Source organism: Cajanus cajan, chromosome 6, assembly GCF_000230855.2.
Source record: "Cajanus cajan strain Asha chromosome 6, NIPB_CcT2T_4, whole genome shotgun sequence".
Taxonomy (NCBI): Eukaryota; Viridiplantae; Streptophyta; class Magnoliopsida; order Fabales; family Fabaceae; genus Cajanus; species Cajanus cajan.
This window is the reverse complement of record NC_138522.1, coordinates 7,706,389-7,727,420: the sequence shown is the minus strand read 5'-3', so window position 1 is coordinate 7,727,420 and position 21,032 is coordinate 7,706,389. Positions and strand designations below refer to the sequence as shown.

The following is a 21,032-nucleotide window of genomic DNA, read 5'->3' as shown; positions in this document are numbered from 1 at the left end:
TGCATATAAGATTGTAAATAGAGAAATATTACTTAAGAAGATATGAAACATAACTAATTATTTAAAAATTTATTGATTTTATTTTTTTAATTCAAATCTTGTCATTTTTTTTAGAGAAATATATTATTTTTTTTAAAATTCATATTATCCTTTGAAATCTGATAAAATCCTTTCAAATCTTATAAATTCTTGAGATACAAATTCATTAAAATTTATATAGTAAAATCTTAATTAAAAAAAGGTCTTTTAATTTTTTTTTATAAATCATTATATTCTTAAAAAATTAAAACATCTTAAAAGTCATTAAATTTTTATAAAAACTTTTAAATTTCACAAAATTTTTTATAAAAAATCTTGTGAAAATATGAAATTTTAATCTAATACGCCTCTCTTATACTTAGTTAGTTACTACTTACTAATAATAAGCTAATTAAGCTAGCAGTGTATCTTCTAGTGATTTTAGTTTTTTTATATTATTTTATAATTTTAATAATAAATTAGACCTTATTCTTCAATTTCTCAATTATACCCCTTATTTAATAATATTATTTTCTACATTAAGTATTTTTACTAAAGAATGGGATACACGCACCACTAATATTAATTCCACTGCTAAGAATAGAAATCAAATGGGTATTTAAATCAAAATATATTAAGACTACAAAACAAATATATCGATTGACTTATTTCAGCTTAATTAACGTAGAACTTTGGATACGAAGTTGTTTTATATTCTTAGAGGAAAAAACACATTAACATATAAATCAAACCCTAGTATTTAACCAAAAAAAAAATCAAACTTATATATAGTTACATCACATCCCGTGAACATAAATTAATTGTTAATTATTTTCAGTTTTTCAATGCGTGCATAATTGAAAAAAAAAATATATATCTCCTGAATTAATGTCTCGAATACCTCGTTGTTAAACGGCTGCAATATTTCATTTAATTGAGTTTTCAGTTGCTGGGTGTTAGCAATACAATAAAAATTTATTGCATTAAGACTTTAATTGGTCTTAACAGAAACAAATACGTTTTAAATTTCTCAATTAAGACTAATTAACGTACTCATTAACTGCTTCTTTCAGTTTCGTTTACTTAATTATTATGATAGTACGGTGCGTACTCTATTTTATTTCCTGTTTTAACATATATATTTCCTATCGTATTATATGTCACTTTAAGCTTATCTAAATTTATTCATTATTATTCTTGAAAATTAAGAAAGCTTTATTTGTCTTTTTTCTTCTTCCACTAATATATTTATTGAGATCAAAGTTGGCAATTGGCCTTTGACTCCAGATTTAGGCAGCTAAAACAAGGCTACAGTAAATGATCTTAATATATAGAGAATAAAAAACACGTTTCATTTTAATTTCTATTCATATCATTTTTGCTTTTTTTTTTTTTTTTTTTTTTTTTTTAGTTCTTATCATTTATTCTATAAGACTATAAAGTAAAGCTTTATGCAATTACATCACATGGACGAAAACCGTATGTATAAAAATTAAATGGAATGATTTTAATCATAAAAATTAAAAGATAAAATTTATGAAAATATGTAAACTAAAAGGATAATTAAATAAAAAATAGTAATATTCAAATCATTTACTTTTTTCTTGTCCTAAGTAACAACGTAATATTATCTTAGATAATCAGAAGCTACTATCTCAATTAGATGACAAACTCAACAACAACCATCATCTAATATTTTTTTTTAAAAAAATAATAATATATTATATATTTAAGAGGGTAAACATATAATTTAGTCATTATATATGTCAAGAATTTTTAATTTCGTCTCTATACATAAAAGCTTATAAAATTAGTCCTTATATTGCTAAATATTACCAACATATATAGTCCTTGACACCATTAACTTCATTATACATTTAATTCTTATACATATAACATATTTTTAATTTGACTCTTACACATTAGTATCTTTTTTTAATTTGATCCTTACATAAAGAGGATAAAATTAAGAATGTGCTAATCCTATAAAGATTAAATTAAGAATGCACTATATATATATATAAATATCAAATTAAGAATATGTAAAAGAGCTAATAATAATTTTAGATACTAAATCAATAATATTTACATATATAATAACCAATTTAATAAATTTTTATATATAAAAAACTAAATTGAGTCTATAATATATAAAAAGACTAAATTATATATTTTACCTATTTTAAACTTAATAAATTTTTATATAAAAACTAAATTGAGTCTACAGTATAAAAGGACTAAATTATATATTTCACCTATTTTAAATAAACTAATTCTATCTTATAAAAATTTTATACAATATTTTATTTTGGGCAGCCCATCTTATCACGCGGTCTCAATAAGACTGCCCATCCCAAAACTAAAAGACAGATTGTCTTGTATTTAGTTCTATTCTTTTTTGACTTCTATTTTTTTTTTTCCAATGTACCAAAAACAATAAATTTATAACTACATTCTAGTTCTTTTAATAAGGATATTTTTTTGGTCATATATTATAATATATGGTTATAAATTTACGTGTTACTATGCAACAGTGCTAAGTATTTTACCGTGTAACCAAATAGATTTACAGAAGCTGCATGTGAAATAAAAGTCACGAAAGATGCCATTTTATTTCCTTTTGATATATAGCTCAAATGCTGGTAATTCAAAACATGTAGTTTACTTTCCCCATACAAGGAATCAAAATTAATTACAATGGTTATTTATAACAGTATCAATAATATTAGTATTAATTATTATTATTTATTGATGATTATTATTGTGTTACATGTTCCCTTTTCTAGATTAGTACCACTCTTTATTTCTTGTCCATTGTTGAATGTAGTCCTTACTCATCAGTGTCCAAGTTCCATTACTTCATCATCCCTCTGAATTTTCTTCAACATTATTTACTAACAAATAAAAACTATATATATAGTGTGCATATATATTTTAGTGGCACTTCCAAGTACTCACACATGAACAACTTCATTATTAATCTGAAACATCATCTCAACCAAATCCAGCTCCTTCTTAACTTCAACCTCCAACATCTCTAGTGGCACCTCTGACTCAACATGATTATTATTCTCATCGATATTAACAACATGATCATAATGTTTTGCCTCCAATATTATAGGATCACATTGCATTTTCTTATCCATAGGAAGAGCACGGGGCACATCATCTAGAAGAGAATCAATACTATATCCCTCTTCAAAAAAATTCTCCCCAAAGAAACAATCAGGGACCACATTATTAAAATCATAGTTTGGTGGCATGCTATTATCAGTGGCACAAAACTGATATGCTGCCTGGGGCAAAGGTGGTGCAGTGGCTTTGCTTGTGGTGGTTTTGCTTTTCATGGCTTTGGCATAATTGACAGAAGATTTTCTCCTATAGTCTATTGGAGGGTTCTTGTCCAAGTTCAAGCTCTTGATATAGTCTTGCAGAAGAGTGCCTCTAGGGTACTTTGAACGACACTTTCTTTTGGAGTATTGCCTTCTCTTGGTTGCATTCCAATGGTTCTTGATTGAGTTCTCAGTTCTTCCTGGCAACCTTTTGGCAATCTCTGCCCATTTGTTTCCTACCTCTGCATGAGCTTGGATTAGTATTTTGTCCTCTTCATCACTCCATGTGTCCTTCTGCATGCACAACAATTCAAACATGCATAGTTGTCATTGTACGTATATATAAAACTTAATTACATGCAGATATTAGGATAATAGGTGTTATTAATTAGTACTATTCTTTGATGAGAATTGAAATTCACATAGATAATATGTGCAATAAAAGATTTTACCAAATGTTAACGTGTTTTTTCGAGATAAAATTTTAATTTTAATTAAAGAATAACATAAATAATTAATACTTATAATATTGCATCTAATTAAGTTTTATTTTAAATAAATATTGCTACCTTGATGTCAGGCCTCAGATGGTTATGCCATCTCTCTCTACATTGTTTTCCTATTCTTCCAGGCAAAACCTTAGCAATATGAGACCACTTCCTTAGTCCATATTGTTCTACCAGTTGAATCAACAACCTGTTTGTGCAAACACAGATAATTAAAATATACAAAAATTCCATATCGTAAACAAATAATAAAATACAATTAAATTGCCACAAGAAAGAAACTTTAGATGTAATGAAAATTAATTATTTGGTGTTTTGACTTACCCATCTTCTTCTATTGTCCATTGCCCCTTTACTATGTTGGACTTCTTGCGAATTTTGTATGTTCTTCTGGTTGGATAGGATTTATTATTTTTGTTCACGCCAACTCTTTTGTAATAATTCATTGGGGATATGCTCGAAACTTCATCCGGTGCAACATAATTTGAGAACTTGGTTTCTTGAGGATTAAAAGGCAAAAAACTTTGATTTGCAACTGTTATATCTAGTTGATTCCTTGGAGGGTGGTTCAAACTATAATTTCCATATAGGAAATTGTCCATAACATGAGCGTTGCCACTATTCTCCACAAAAGGCTTGCACTCATAAACATCAAATGATGAACTACTCTTAAAGGTGAAATTGTCCAAAGCATCAAAATTTGGAGTTTGGATTGGATTGGATGAGGATTCATTCACATGAAATTGATCAATTTGGTGAAAATCTTGCAAGAATCCTTGTGATGATGAAGGATTCCCAAAAGCAAGCATATCTTTCATACTAGGTTGCAAGCAACTTTCTTGTAAATGCATTGGTTGTGAGGCATATTTGAGCATTGTCTCAAGATCCATGGACACAGAATAATAGAAGAAAATGAAGAAGCAATTGTGTTTCAAGACACCAAATTTGTGTCTCTTAATAGAAGAGGATTAATACAAGAGGGATAATTGATTTCAAGGATCCAATGGCAAGTATTGATTAACCATAGTGATCTAACATTATTTTCTTATTTAACTGCTACTCTTATTAATAAAGTTAATTACAATTTTCCGTTATGTTATTTACTTAACATTATTGTAATCAAAGCTACCCTTGTGAGTAGAATTCATCTAGTGAGTGCAAGTCCATCAATAAGAGAACAAAAAGTTGACTAACAATTTGTACATTTAATTATTGACTTTTATTATATTTTACGCATATAGCATGCAATTAGGTTTACTAATGCAAAGGTAACAATTGCAAGCGAGGAACAAGCTTTTAATAACCATGGTAAAATTAAGGGAAAAAAAAAAGGTTTGAATGTGTTTGACTGCAATATTATGTAGTAATCGCAAACGTAACATATCATTTATTTTTGTCAAAGTGTAACTCTCACTAAAGAGAAAAAACTAATTACCCTAAACTGCACGTAGTTCGAAAATAGGGAGCACTTCAACTCCTTTATTGCCTTTGATGATCTAAATATTGGTTATATATTCTATACCTTTTTTTCTTACTATATGTGTTGTAGAGTGGAGCTAGGCATTTTGTTTGTTAATGTAATTTAGCGGACAAGTGCTACTTTAAATGTAATGAGTTAATGGGAAATGCAATTAGCTGATGATGAATATTGAAATTTCTGTATAAAATTTAATTAATTAAATTTGATTTAAGTTTAAAAGCATTTGAAAATTCTTTTTTTTAATTTTATTATTGAAAATCCAATCAAAAATATCGTAAATTGAAATGATAATGGATATATGGTATTAAGGTATTTAATCTATATTCACATCACAACATTATCTAGGTGATAACATTAGTGTTTATCCTATATATGCATAGTATGTATATTCATACTGTACTTATTACCGATATTATTTGTGTGTACATGCATAAGTGTCAGGCATAGATACGGGTTCCAACTAATATGATTATTCAATAAATCAGAACCAAATCGGAAAATTTTGAATCGGTTGATATTAGAAAATTGAGAATTCACTTAGTTTAATTTTGATATTAAATTTTCATGGAACCAAACCTATTCACCCGATTAAATAAATATTATATTATTTTTAACTATTAGATTTGATTTAGACTTAGAACTTTAGATTTTTAAGTAGAAAATAAATCCATTTAAATATATTTTAAAATACTTTATTATATTTATAATATTGAGTATTTTATCAAATGGATCAATTTGATGATATGACTGTATTTTATAAGTTGTCTAATATAATTTTAAATAATAAATCTAATGTTATAGTTCATACCAAATTAAATATAAAAGAATTAGATTAGTTTAGACTGGAGAGTGAAAATGAAAATCAATAAAATAAAATCATTAATAAAAAATAACATCAAAGTTTTTTAAAAAAATCTTTTAAATCCTATTTATGATGCTGATGGGAAAGATAATGTGGTGGATAGAGAATTTGGTTTGAATAACGAATACATCTTTTAATGGTGACCATATTTTATTGATTATTGTACTCTTTCATTTTAAAAAATTAAAAAAAAAATAATATGTTTTTTAAAATCAAGACGACCTTAAAATTAATTAACTAATTATAACATTAGATTAACTTATATTTATTACTTAATTTTTATTTTATTTTATCTTTAATAAAAATAAGAAGCGCCTCGATAATGCTAGAATTGGCCCATGGCACATACCCAGAAACAATGGATTAGAATGTGGTATGGATATGAGGAGGGGAAACGTCACACTTTGAGTTGATATCTGCATGTGGTTCGTGACTCGTGAGGAGAGAATGTGCCTTAATGTCCATACGTTACACGTGCTCTTTTGTTTGCGGTACTTGGGCAACTCAGCAACTGTCCAGCAAGCTGTAAATCTGTTTTGAATTTTAGATTGTATTAGTGTTTGTTGTTTGATTTCATAACATTACAACAATATAATATTTTTTTTTATATTTTATTTTGATTTAATGTTAGGTATTTGGATTAATAATAGTGTAACAAATCAATATATTTATTTTAGAATTTAATATCATTATTTGTTTTATGCAGTGACAGATCTAAAAATTTTAGATAATAGGAGTAATATTTAATTGTATATTTATAGTATTAAAAATTTTACATATAACTTTTAAAAGTATAAATATATATTATAATTATTTTTTACAAACCTTTATATCTAGGATTACGATTAACGATAAAAATAAATTAGATCAGACTATGTTATATTATAATTTAGTAGGTTTGAACCTAAGTTTTTTTAAATACATGTTTTAAATATAACTTATTTATCTATCATATAAATTTTTTAAATGTTTTGTTAGAACTACAATCCTAAAAATATATTTTATAATAATTTGATATTAATAAAAATATAAAAATAAATATGTTAAATTGTATAAAAATCAAGTTTAATTTATTTATGGTATAAACATATTATTATATCAAATATAAATTTTTGGATGATAATTTATTTTAAAACATATTTGATAATAAAATTTCTAAATAGAATATAAATCTTCCAATATTTCCTATTTTGATTTTTTTAATCAACGTATACAATCTTACAATCTTTACTATTTTAATTTTTTTAATCAATATATACATAAATAGAAAATACAAAAGGTAAACATATACGCTGTAAATTTTATTTTATCAAAAATTAAGCTTTTTAAAAAAATTAATTTGTTATTAAAGAGTATTATTTGTTACATATGAAAATTAATCTCCTTCGAAAGTTTGATAAATATCAAATAAATGAGCAAATCTTTTAAATTTATATTTTATACATATAATAATTTAAATATATATTTTTATTTTATTATAATATAATATTTATTTTTAGAAATATTTTTTTATAAAAAAAATATGTGTGTAAAATGATAGTGGGGGCAAGTGTCCCCACTCTCTTACACATAGATCTGTCACTGGTCTTGTGAATTGATAAGATTACATTTGCAGCAAGATACTAAATAATTTAAATTTTTTTATGAAATATTTAAATTTTTACAAAAAAAAAATAATTATGTTAACTTGATTGATCCAACTTAATTTTAATCCATTCATGATTGATTTTTAAAGGACGTTAGAGATTGATTTCACTAACCCACAAATATGTTTTAACCTGTTAAGTGACAAATTCAAAATCCATTAATTAAAATCTCAATTCTTTGACAAAGTTAGGTAAGCAATTTGTATTAAGATCTGAGATTTTAATGTTGGCTAAGAACTTTTATGCTATTCTTAGTAATAAGCGTTATTGGGTTCCTTTACAAATCCTAGTTTCAAAAGTGTTTCCTAACAACATTCAATTTGGTGGCTTCATGTATTTGGTGATTAAGCCAAAACAAGCATTAAGATAATGAAAGAAAATAATTAATTGGATATACCATTTTATTGAATTAATTAAAAGATTATAGGAGGCAAAGTTATCTATATTAATCCCCAACATAAGAGAATTAGTCACTCATGACTAATCTAACAAACAAAGAGGTTGAAGAAGTTTCTTGAGAGTTTCACCGTGATGGCTTCCATGTCTTTTATCTAGGAGGTGATTTACTAATACAATTCAAAGAGAGAGTCGACTAGGTTGTAGATGCGACTGAATGAGGGGCCAGTTCAAAAAAAAATTGAAAGAGGCCATAGGTAGTTGGTTGTGCCCTTGTCAATGTCGGGCTTCCCCTTCTCCTCCTAAATCCTCGTTGGTCTTTTTGACATAAGATTCTCGGCTGCTTAAGAGACTGACTATCTCTCTCTTTCTATCTTTAGACGCTATATCTTTAAAAAACTCGAAGAGTGACTACTGATTTCTACTCGTAGTTCCTCTCTCCTTAGTGTTGGTATAATTTTAAAAAGTAGACCTATAATTTTCTATCTTTACAAGGTATGATGAAGTTTTGCTGGTGGGCCTTTTATATTTCTTCAAATGTGACTTCAAACTTTACTCATACAAGCAACCAAGATGGCTTGATTAAGCGAGCTTGTAAAATATCATTTAGATAATCTTTGGTAGTTCTCACTTAAGTGAGAGAATGACTCACTTCAGGTGAACTTATTACAAAAATTTGCTAGAGCTTTTGACCTAACTCTCATAAGCAAGCAGGTGGCTCACATAAGTGAGCTTTCATTGTGAAGTATGGAATGCTCTGTATCGGGCCTTGCTTAAGACACCAAATTGATTCACTTAAACGAGACTCTAAAGCTCAGTTGTTCATCAACTTCTTTGGATATCCCTTCTATTCATCTAGTTTTCTCTTCTCATGTTATTTTTGTATCTTAAACAATAAAAACATTGAAAATAGCTAATAAAGAATTAAATGAGTGTGAAGTTATTTATTCTAATTTTATTACTCATTTCAAGTAAAAACATGATTTAGAAGCATAAGACATATGCCTAATAATTGTCTAATATTACTCATAAATATACACATTTTTGACAATTATCAAAATATACCAAACTTAGAATCTTGTTTGCTCCCAAGTAACACAAAATGAAAAATAAATTTCTTCTCCTAATCATAATTACTACGTATACTTCAGGATTTCATATCACATTAGCTAAAATTATTTTCCCAATTACACAAGCAATCAAATTGTCAACTATGGTGTCCACACCAGATTCACAATCAAGGCACATGAAAATTTTTTCATAGAAGCTAACTAACATGACAATTAGAATTATGAATTGCGAATGCTCTCCTCACTAATTAGCATAATTTCATGTGTAAACAAAGGTAAGTGTCAAACTTAGATTCACACTTTAAAACTACCCGATTTAACTTTTCTCTTCATTTTTACTTGTAGAACAATCATATAATCAAAAAAGTATGTAAGAATCACTAAGAACTTTTAAGCTTGTAATGTGGCCAGGCTACCAGGGATTTCATCATTTTTTTTCTAGATTTTCAAAGGAAGCCTAAGACTAAAAGCATTTGATCATTGCATTCCAATCATTCTTTCTTTATCTTTGTCATTCAACAATTTATTCCAAACATCCCAGGTTTTTTTCTTCGTGTCGTAATGCATAATGTCTTTGTTGCTTTTTCTTTTCTTTTTTATTTTTGTACACTATTTTTTCTTTTTGAAATTTGTCTCAATATTTTTGGATTAATTGCAATAGAGGAGGCATTTGATTTCTATTGATTTCCTAAAACATGTAGCCTCACAAAACTATGTGGGTTAATGCATACTCACACCAAACTTTTAACTTTTACTTATATTGTGGATGTAGTAGATATCCACACCAAACTCATAACCTTTTCTTTCATCATGACTAACTGCTCTCCTAATCCCTAAGGCATAAGCAACAATTGTTTTCATTTGGCTCAACTTCTAGTAAAACTTGATAAATTCGCGTGTTTGACTCAAATAGGGTAGCAAATGTTATATAAAAAAATAGTTAGGTTGGATTTTTGGCTTAGTGGCTTAATTTTGAAAAATTGTCTTGACCATGTCCGAACTTATAGATATGATCATACAACTACAAGATTGAAACAAAATTAATAGGAAAGGTAAACATACACACACTCATAATATTTTTGGATCTCGACCAACCCAGTTGGACTTATGAAAGATCATAAAACCTCATGCCTCATGCCTCATTTATCAATCTTAGAAATAAACACATACACAAATTAGTTTCACTTTAATTTTCCACCTCAAAAGACTCAAATATTGCCAAGCAGAGAATTAATTACTAATTAGAAAATACCAAGAATGATTAATATAAAAATATTTCATGTATAACCCAACAATAAGGAAAAAAGAAATAAAATAAAAGGTAGAAAATAACAATAAAAGAAAGATAAAACCTAAGGAAAAGGGAAAAAAAATTGAACTCTTAGACTAGGCCTCTAATCATCACTCTAAGCATCCTACATCTTAGTCTCCTCCTCTTTAAAGTGGTTACTCTCCTTCTCATCAATATCTCCAATAGCTTCGCCTCCTCCTTGGCCAACAACTTGTTGGTTTGCAGAGCTAGTTAGCCATGCAACATAAAGTGCTTACTACTTAGTTGAGGCACAATAGTAAGGACCTTGGAATCTAGCAGTCATTTGGAAGAAAAATCCCCTCAAGCTATCCATTACCATGTTAATGGCATAGTTGTTGGTTGTAATGGTCGTCCTCATCTCTATTAGCTCCTCGTCTCTACCCCCAAAAACTGGGACAATTATAGGTCCAAGTGTAGGTGATTGTATAGGCAAAACAACTTTGACATCAGATTCACAAGAGTGCTTTATAAGTCTCTTGTCAATGGAAGTTTTGATAGAATCATGGGGCTCTCCATGAGGTGGATCAACCATGATGCCCTTCAACCTGCATAAACCATGAATCACAGCAAAAAAAACCCGAGAAAACCTTTTTTTGGAGCCTACCCAAACTCATATATGCATTGAGAGATGTAATCCCCAATATTGACACTTTTTCCTATCAGAATGACATATACGAAGTATGCTAGGGAGGCTATCATCTCATATGTGTGCATGTTAAGAGTAATGTTTCCCAAACTAAAGACCATCCAAATCTTGGGAAGATTCTAGAGGTGAGGCTCAATGACCTTCAATGGTATGTTGTTCTCCTATCCCCCTAACTCAAAACTGCAACAAGGTAGACAGAGGAATGTTGCACAATGGGTACGTGATAGGTTGTCTGTTCCATACTTCATACTCAAAAGCTTGACCCTAACGGAATATGGGGTCGTGTAGGCACTAGTTAAAGGACTAGGCATCATAGTTAATAGGCACACTCTAACCATTATTTGTTTATGGTGGTGGACCTATAAGAAATGTAGGCATTTGCATAGAACTCCCTCATTTCTAACTAAATTGCACATCTGGTTGAGTCAGCATCTTTAACTTTCTCCTAACAAACTCAACCATAAAGTTAGGTTATTCTTGAGGGCCTAAGTCCACAAGCATCTCCTTGATCCAACCCTTGTTGAGAATCTTTTCATAAATCTTGTAGTTCTCAAGGGAAGCAAACCTTAAGCCATCATAGGGTTGCTCCTCGTCTTAGTGATTGCTTAAAGTTAGCCTTTGAAAATTTAAAACTTGTAAAAAAAAATGAAAATTAGGACTATTTTTAAAATATTAAGAGTCTCAATTAAAAAAATTACAAGATTAAGGATTTAATTATAAATCTTTAAATTGAGAAACTTAATTATAAATTTACAAATGATTTAAGGACCTACTAATCAATTTAATTGTATCTTTTTTACCAAGGAAATTTTCCAAGCAATAACTAAAAACTAAAATTGAACAACCTAATTAAAAATTTACAAATAGTTTAAGGACCTACTAATCAATTTAATCGTATTATTTTTAAGCAAGAGCATTTTCTAACCAATAACCTAAAACTAAAATTCTTGAAGATAGTGAAATCACCAAAATAAACAATCTCATACTCATGATGAGAGATTACCTAATCAACTAATGTGTTGCATTCCTCATCATGTTTTACTTAATATTTTATGTAGATTTGACATGCATTTTTCATTAATTTGGGTTTAGCCTTATTAATAATTTCCTACTTTCTCTTCTTAGGACTTGTTACACTTTCTTGTTTGTTTTTAGGTTTCAGTCAAGCTTGCTTGAAGTGTGATTCAACTTTGGAAAGTTAATCTTGAAGGCTTAGAGGAGTTTGAACCAAGAAAGATAGCTTTGGGAGCTTTAGAAGTACGTTGAAGTTGAGGCGCGGTAGGAAAGTCCACTCCTTTTAGTGTGGGGATGGCCACAATCAAAGAAATATGAAGGACAATTGAAGAAAATTAAGGTGGTAAGGTCTAAAATCTCCTCAGTTGTGCGCATCCTAGCAAGGTCTGCAAAATCTTCGCAATAACATGGTTGTGGAACTCTCCACGAGCAATCGGGCATAGGCAAGTGACAAATTGCTTGTTTTGTTATCTCCCTATTTTTATTTAGTTAGACTTGGACCTCTTTTGTACCCAAATTAGTAATTAAAAATTATAAGTAGACCTTTCAGGGCTTGTGAAAAACACTGAACCTTACTAGGTCGACGACGTAAGAGAGGCAATTGTCTTATTTTATTTTCTTTTTTGTTTGAATGCTCCTTAATTTTGCTTTCTCCGCGACTGATTGCTATCATTATTGTTCTTTTGATTGGGGCATAGCCCGTGACCTTTTAACGGATTTGTTGTGTTCTTCATACGAAGATCGATTCTCTTATTTGATTCTTTTATTAACATGCTTTATGATGTGAGTTGATTGGTCATCTAATTGTATACCTTTAAAAAAAAAGAACCGAGAGATAAACCTATATATTAGAATTATATGAAAAAACCTTGATTATAAATAAAAAAAATAGATTTAATCCTTTTGGTAATCAAATGAATTAACAAACAAACATATATGGTCTAATTAAACATAACTAAAAAAACAGGAGTTAATTCAGCTACATACCATCTCGAAAACCCTCTCGAAAGTGAACAGAGACTAGCCTAAATCAACTCTCAAATTTAAATCTAATCAAGCATGATGATATAATAAATTAATTAATTGTTATGTAAAACTCAATCTCGGAAATTATTCTCCACTGATCAATCCCATTCTTGGTATTCTTTCTTTATTATAATTTTGGTGCATTCCTTCTGTACGTGCACAAGGCATTACTAAACGATAAAACATACAACTAATCATGCTTGCGAAAGCTATGCTACAGATCCTGTACATAAAATATTAATGTGGTTGCATCACAATTCAAACAGTTCCAAGATTACGAGCAGTCAAACGCAGCCACCACATGCATAATTTAAGCACATGTCGACTTTTGAAGAGAATGTTTGGTGAGTGATATGACTCTGAAAGATTAACGAGGGCCCATTCAACAATCAAAACTTGCACAATATTTAAAAAATCTATAGCTGATTACATATATGCTTGCACACAAATGATACATTAAAAACACACCTTGATGTGGTATTTGAGCAAAATTCAGAAGAGGATAAATTTTCATGGGGCAATAGGCACTTACTCAGACGTAAACATTAAAATTCACGAGGTAACTAAATGGGGGAAGGAAAATAAGGGGTCAATAATCGTAATCCTCATATTCGCTATCTCGCCTACAAAGAAATTCGGAATTGCATTTTGAAGCTATTTGGCTTTTGTGATGCAACTAACAAAATTTTACCATTGAAAATTAAGCTGTTTTTGGCTTTGACTTGATTCGCTTCACCCTTGAATAGAGGAAAACGCCGGCAAGAGCTATAGCAGTCCCTGTAGAAACAGAATATAAAAATATAAGCAACATATTGAATGGTTAAGAGAATTTCAAAACAAAAACCTTCAAACATTTTCCATTTCAAACCAGAAAGAAGCAACTTTACCAAAAGCATTCACAGGTGAGACAGGTGTCTGGAAGAAGATGACAGAGCTCACAATGACCACAACCCGCTTCACACAATTGCCCACAGAGTGGGTAACTGGTGATACCCTTTGCAATATCATATAAGAAACCTGCCAGCCAATTCACAGAAAACCATCACTATACTATTCAAGGTATATACAGCACCATTTAACTATTACAAAAGGGAGCCATGTATAAAAATTATAGAACAAGACCTTATTTAAGGCCTAGCATGCAAATAGCAACGAGTAAAATCCTTATTTATAATTATAACACTAATTTTTCTTTCATATATTTTTCTCTTTAATGATGGTCATATGTCAAAAAGCTTCCACTATCATTGTCCCTTCATGTCAGCAACATTTTAGCTCAGGTAATGTGAAATGACTATTCATTTCTTAAGAAGTACACAACTCTTTGGATAAAACAAGTAATCTTTCTAATTCCAGTTAAATATTTAATAGTCAACAGCAAGTCAAGAAGAGTTAACTCCTCTGCAATTATCAGAATTATTTTATCAACTAATGAAGCCACTCCAAAATTTACATGCTCATTACTAGCAAAATACCCTTTTTCAGAGACATGGACAGAGAATACAAGAACATAAAATTTCTAAACTATCTTCTAGGTACACAGTTGGAGAATATGTTGAACATTTCACATCAAGCGATTCATCATTTTCCTAAGTAATGGTCGACCATGTTTAATCTAGCAGTCAAAAGATAAAATGCTTAAGAATAAAAACGCTCATTTTAAAACAGAAACAAGTTTGCAGCTCAACTGTCAATGACTACAATCTCTATAACCGGGTTGTGATGTTGATGTTGAAGGGGTCAATCCCCGCTAGAGCAGGTTTCCCCCTCCCTTACCAGATGCTATCTAGTTACAACTTCAAAGCATCCCACCAAAAAAAAAATATATATATATATATATATAAAGGGGCACTTAATGCATAGAAGGGCAAAACTCACTTGTTGATATGCATGGAAACAGAGTGCAGCAAGAAGAGATCTGATGTAAACTTGTCTAACATTTAACCCCTGTCAAGAAAGAACATGCAATAAGATTAGCAGAGTCAACATAATTATATCTCTTCATTGCAGCTAATAACAGCATTCCTATCTATTTTAACCATCAAGATACTCACAGCAGATTGCAAATAAGCAGGGGTAAATTTCACACCCTCCATGAAGACAGCCACAGGTGCTAACAAGAAGAAGGACATTACTGTTATTATAGAGAAGAGAGTAATGTTGTCCAAGGATTCCTGAGAAGAACAAAATGCTTGTTACTTTCTTTTACAAGTTAAGAGATTCACAAAATGTCTTCTGATATGCAAACATAATATCGGCAATGAAATATATCCAAAACATCTGTACCGTTTACACATAATATTACCTCTTTATTAACCATGGCCTTTTTGCTAAGAACATTACGAGATTGATTTGACACATTGGATGCCATTGCACTCCAAAATCCAGCCCTGTTCACCATTCCACCAAAGCATATTACAGTTTGCAATTTTGCATGACCAAAACTTTTCTTTTCAAATCCCACCGGGTCACCTCTCCTCTTCCTCAAGAAGGATCAAGACAAAGGACCAGACATCTTACCAATTGAAAGAGGCCTCTGTAACAGACGCCAGTGCAACTCCACCAACAATAGGTACAAGGGAACCGACCACCCACGGTGTAGGGAACTGAAAGAGAGTGAAACAAAATTAACATCCTAAAACACTAATTCAAATGTGTCAAATATTCTATTTCCCCTTCAAAGGAATTGCTCACAATACATAGCAACTCACAGACAACTACATGAGAAACATACCAATATAATTCGTTAACCAAAAAATAAAACAATCTAAATTTAAACAGCGACAAAAGGAGCTAGCAATCATTATAAAAATTAACTTTAGATCAATCACAATAAGCAACACGAGCTAACCTCTCCAAGGAACATGGCAGATAGGACGACCGAAAAGAAAGGCTCCATGGCCTTGATCGTGTGAGTGAAAGACACAGCCACCTTCCCAAGACTCATATTAGTGAAAAGATTCCCCAAAGTATGCACCGCAGCCAACGGCAAAATCGCTCCAAGCTGCCACACACAAGCAAATCCAACATCAACAAACACCTAACAGAACACAACAACACACAAAACTCAACACATCAAAGTCCAAAATACCATAGCACCACTGAGTTTCGGCCTCTTGTACAGATTCAAACCCCACATTAACGCCACAATCACAGTCCCAACGGCAAACTGCGCGAGAGTCACAGTCACCGGAAAGTGATACGCCTTCAACACCTGCAAAATAAATCCACATTCAAATCAAGCATTTCCTATCACACTTCCTCTCACGCAACGCACAACACACCACAACACAATCAGAAACCGCACAGTAATCCAAAACGGAATAAAAGCTTCCAATCTAAACCACGCAGACGCATCGATGAATTAACACAAATCCAAGGGCGTGTTTGGCAGGAAGAAACGTTTTAACGAGAGATCTGGCGAGAGAATAGAACCTGCTTGTTGTAGATATTGAAGTAGATGTTGAAGAGGTACCAGAGGCCGAACAAGGCGCCGAGTTCGAGAGTCTTGAAGAGCGTGTTCTCGGCGGGGACACTATCGGGAACGGCGTTTTCGGCGGCGCGTGGAGGCGAAGGGGAAGAGAGAGGGCGGAACTTGAAGGAAGAGGAGGGAGAGAGAGTCCAAGATCGGCGAACGAAGGAAGAGGAAGAGACGCCGTCGGCGTTGCCATGTTTGGCAGAGACGCGAAGAGAGAGCGAGGGTCTTACTCTGAAGGCGTTTGGAGAAGGGTTTGGGAGAGGGAGCGAGGGAGAGAGAGTGAAAGCCGCGCTCTGCATTTTGGAGATCTGAGGGAAACAAACGGAACTGAAGCGCGCGGTTTCTTTTCTCTTCTCTTCTCGTGTTTGGTTAGGTTTTATGGAGAGGGAGAGTCCCTCGGAGATTCCGCCACCACCTAAGTTTTGTTTGGTCACTTGGTGGAAATGGAACGAATGAATGAATGGGAGTAGTAGGTAGTAGTACAACTACGACGTGCTTTTTGTGTTTAGTGTCCTTTGTGTTTTCAAAGGGAAGATACTTTCTTTCTTGCGAGATTGCACACTGCCACCACAGTAAATAATAATGCCAAACAAATAAATTAATCTACATACTCAAATGTCGGATATACTTATGCTCCTCAGTGATTTGCGTTTCCAGGACAAAAAATATGTCTGAAATTTATTTTTTTTTAATCATTTTTATCTTATTTTATTTAATAATTTTTATTCATGATTTTGTTCTTGTTAACAAATTTTGAGAGTTGATTTAGGTCAGATGAAATAAGTGAGAAATAAGAAGGGAATGGTGAAAATAAGATAGTAAAAATAAAAAAGTAAAAAATTAAAAAGTGATGGATTTTACTTTTCTCTCTTTCTTCTCTATCTTTTATTTATATATATATATATATATATATTATTTTTCACATATTTCACTTTAATTCAACAACTAAATTTTTATTTTATTTATTACTTATTTTCATTAATTCATTTCTCTCTATTCTATTTATTACTAATTTTTTTCTTTCTACCAAACACAAACTTAATCAATAACAATATATTAAAAAGACTATGTTAGAGAATGTTGTTAATATTTCTTTTATCTAAATAGAAAAACACATGATTATCACATAAAAAATCACTAACAAACATTTGAAAATTAGAAGAACTTGTTTATGAATTCAGTTCTCTATTAAGTATCATTAAGGATAATTTAACATTTATGTTCCTTAATTAAAAGTTGAGGTTTTAACACATTACATTAAATAAAATTAAAAGTACTACTTTATGTTTATAGACGGTGATTTGATGAAAATAAGTTATTTTTTATAAACAAAAATATAAAAAATTTGTTATAAATTTAATTTAAATTATTGATAATGTAAGAATTTTTTTATATATTTATCTAATTATAGATTATTATGTTTGCTAATAGTTCTTTAATTTCAAAGAATTAATCACCTATACACTGTCAGTGTAAAGTTTTTTTACACTAGCAACCAATTAGATCTTTTAATTGTGTCATGTCACTATAAATATATATACTTTAAACAGTGACATGACATAATTAAAAGATCTAATAAGTTACTAGTGTAAAAAAACTTTATACTAGCAATGTATATGTGATTAACTCAATTTTAAATATTAGAAGATAAAAATCATTTTGAGTAACTTCTATTTAACAATTTTTTCAAGACTAATTCTCACTTATTTTTAAAAACAAAATGAAAAAGAAACAAGTATAAGCTATATTTTTGTTTTTATTGTTTTCTTTCTAATTCTGGAAACAAAGAAATATGTGGAGAAGAGGTATTGGTGAGAACAACTCTTTTTTCTTTATTTTTATTTTTTTGAAAAGAACAACGCATTCTAAGTTTCTAACCTCCACTCCTCGAGTATAAAAATAAATAAAAAAATAAAAAAAAATGATATCCGTCCTTAGTTTTTAACAGGATTATGGATTTATATGGTTTGGTTTGATTTGCCGCATCTTCATTTTTAATTTTCATATTTCTCTTGGGGTTTAATAAAATATTCAAAAATAGTGTTAGGATACCTTTGCATAAATATTTTAGTTAAGCGTTTATGGCATAAATTTAAGGTTTAACAAGTCACTATATTTTTTTTAAAATTAATTAAATTTCTGAACTAAAAAAAATTATAACCGAGTTCTTAATTTTTTACAAATTTTACATGTTAAGTGTTTAAAATTAATAAAATTGTCATAAAATATTACTTTTATAAGAGTTTCAATCATCGCAAATTAATTATAGAGACTTAATTATAAAAAAAAATTAAAAAAAAATCAAATGTATAATTACAATTTCTCTTTAAGTTTATGTATTTAATTAAAAATTTTAAAAATTCAAGATAATTTAAGAATCATATGTTATTTTCGTACATTTTAAATAAATTTACACGAGCTCTTACAAATATTATCATAATTACATATTTAATTATAATTTACATATATTTTTTAGTTCATACAATTAGTTCAGTCCCTAAAAGTCTCTTTTAGATAATATTTTTTTTAAAAATGTTTCAGCTTCCGAAACTTAACGCCGAAATTCATTTCGAATGAATAAAATAATATTTTAAATTATAAAATATTAAATTAAATAATTATTTTATAATAAATTTATTAAAATATATTAATATTTTAATTTTTCGAACTATGATTCGGACAAAATTTCGAAAACATAGCATCAATGGAATTAAGATCTTGAAATATATGTCACGGTAACATTAGCCAGAAGTAAAATTTAAATTATCTTTTAAATATACAAATGATATTTATCACTTAAATGAAAGTAATTGTTGGTATAATTTAAAAATTTTAAATTAAAAGTGATAGAAAATTAAGACTGTGTTAAGTAAGAGTAAATTTATAATATATTTATATATAACAAAATTGTGACATTAGGTGGTTAAACTCATTCGGGTTAATTGTATTTTATATTTTTATATATTATTATTAATAATAATTAATATAAATTATTTGATGAGGCTGAGGTAACGAGCGACAAACGTGGTAGGTGAGCGGTTGAACCTATAACTTCGGAAAGCCACTCACTGTCAATGACTGCTACTTCCATTGCTTAGAAGAAATTTTCTATTTAATTCCTAAAATTATAAATTTTCATAAATATTTTTATTAAATCAAGAGAAATTTCTAAAATAAGATATCAGAATTAAAAAAATTATAATTTTTTAATAAATTTTAACTAATAAAAAAATTAGAAAAATAATGTTAGAGAAAATATTATTAATATTTATATTATATAAATATACCAAATTTTGTCCAGAAACAAGGACTTCTAATCGAAGATTTTCTGTTGGTTTTCATCTTGGATACTAATTAAGAGGAGAAGAAAATTTGTCACCTACATGCATGTAGTGCTGAGTTAATGAAGATTATTTACGGTATTTTGAAAATGTTTTTGGAAAATTGAAAACATAAAATTTAACTTTTTGAGGCAACAAACATAAAAGGAAGGGGTGAGGAGTGTTGGCGTTTTCAACCAAATAAAATTTCAAACATGCATTTATGTCTTTGAAAATTGATATAAAAAAAAATTAGGTAAAGAGAATGAAAATAATGAAGTTATTTAATTGAGGAGAAATAAGAGAATAGAAAATTAAAAGGTAGTACATTCTGTCCTCTTATTTATTTATTTCTCTTTCATTTTATATATATCTTATTTTTCATATATTTTTTACTTATTTTTTTTTTACAACTCTATTTATTACATATTTTTTATTATCTTTATTTTATTTTTTTTATCTATTTTTTTTTATTAAACATAGGAGACGTTTGGTATGTAAAATGTTTCTACATTCTTGAAAATCTTAAAAATACAAATCTTAATTTCTTATGTTTGATAACTATTTTTTTTAAAAAAAATATTCTCAGGAATATAGTTTCCTGGGAGTCATTTTTATCTATTTTTCCACGAAAGTATTTTTATAGAGATGAAAATCTATTTTTCTTGAATTAGGGAAAATTTTCATATATATAAAAGACTACGATATCCTTTTTTAAATAAAATATATATATATATTTTTCTCCTTTTACTTATCTTTTTTCGTCTCACTCTCACTCTCCCTCTCTCTCTCTCGCTCCCTCCCTTCTTTCTCTCCCTCCCATATATCTATTTCTCTAATTTATTTTATTTATACATTTTAATGGTATTTATTAACACTTTTTATTTTTTATTTGAAAAATAAAATAATATATTTTTATTCTTCAT

General features: G+C 29.2%; 2 protein-coding genes across 2 annotated transcripts; both read right to left on the bottom strand.

Annotated features, from left to right (window-relative positions):
• Positions 1 to 1,937: 1,937 nt before the first annotated feature.
• Positions 1,938 to 5,180, bottom strand: LOC109811760 (transcription factor MYB98). Its single transcript, XM_020375585.2, has 3 exons — positions 4,181 to 5,180; positions 3,920 to 4,046; positions 1,938 to 3,644 (listed from the first exon to the last, which is right to left on the bottom strand). Exons 1-3 carry the CDS (start codon positions 4,744 to 4,746, stop codon positions 2,973 to 2,975), a joined length of 1,365 nt encoding a protein of 454 aa, XP_020231174.1. The 5' UTR covers positions 4,747 to 5,180; the 3' UTR covers positions 1,938 to 2,972.
• An 8,509-nt stretch (positions 5,181 to 13,689) lies between these two features.
• On the bottom strand, positions 13,690 to 17,322 carry LOC109811752 (triose phosphate/phosphate translocator, non-green plastid, chloroplastic). The gene is made up of 9 exons (XM_083076649.1): positions 16,744 to 17,322; positions 16,400 to 16,522; positions 16,160 to 16,312; positions 15,829 to 15,914; positions 15,614 to 15,698; positions 15,363 to 15,482; positions 15,187 to 15,255; positions 14,196 to 14,325; positions 13,690 to 14,085 (listed from the first exon to the last, which is right to left on the bottom strand). Exons 1-9 carry the CDS (start codon positions 17,083 to 17,085, stop codon positions 14,009 to 14,011), a joined length of 1,185 nt encoding a protein of 394 aa, XP_082932775.1. The 5' UTR covers positions 17,086 to 17,322; the 3' UTR covers positions 13,690 to 14,008.
• Positions 17,323 to 21,032: the final 3,710 nt, after the last annotated feature.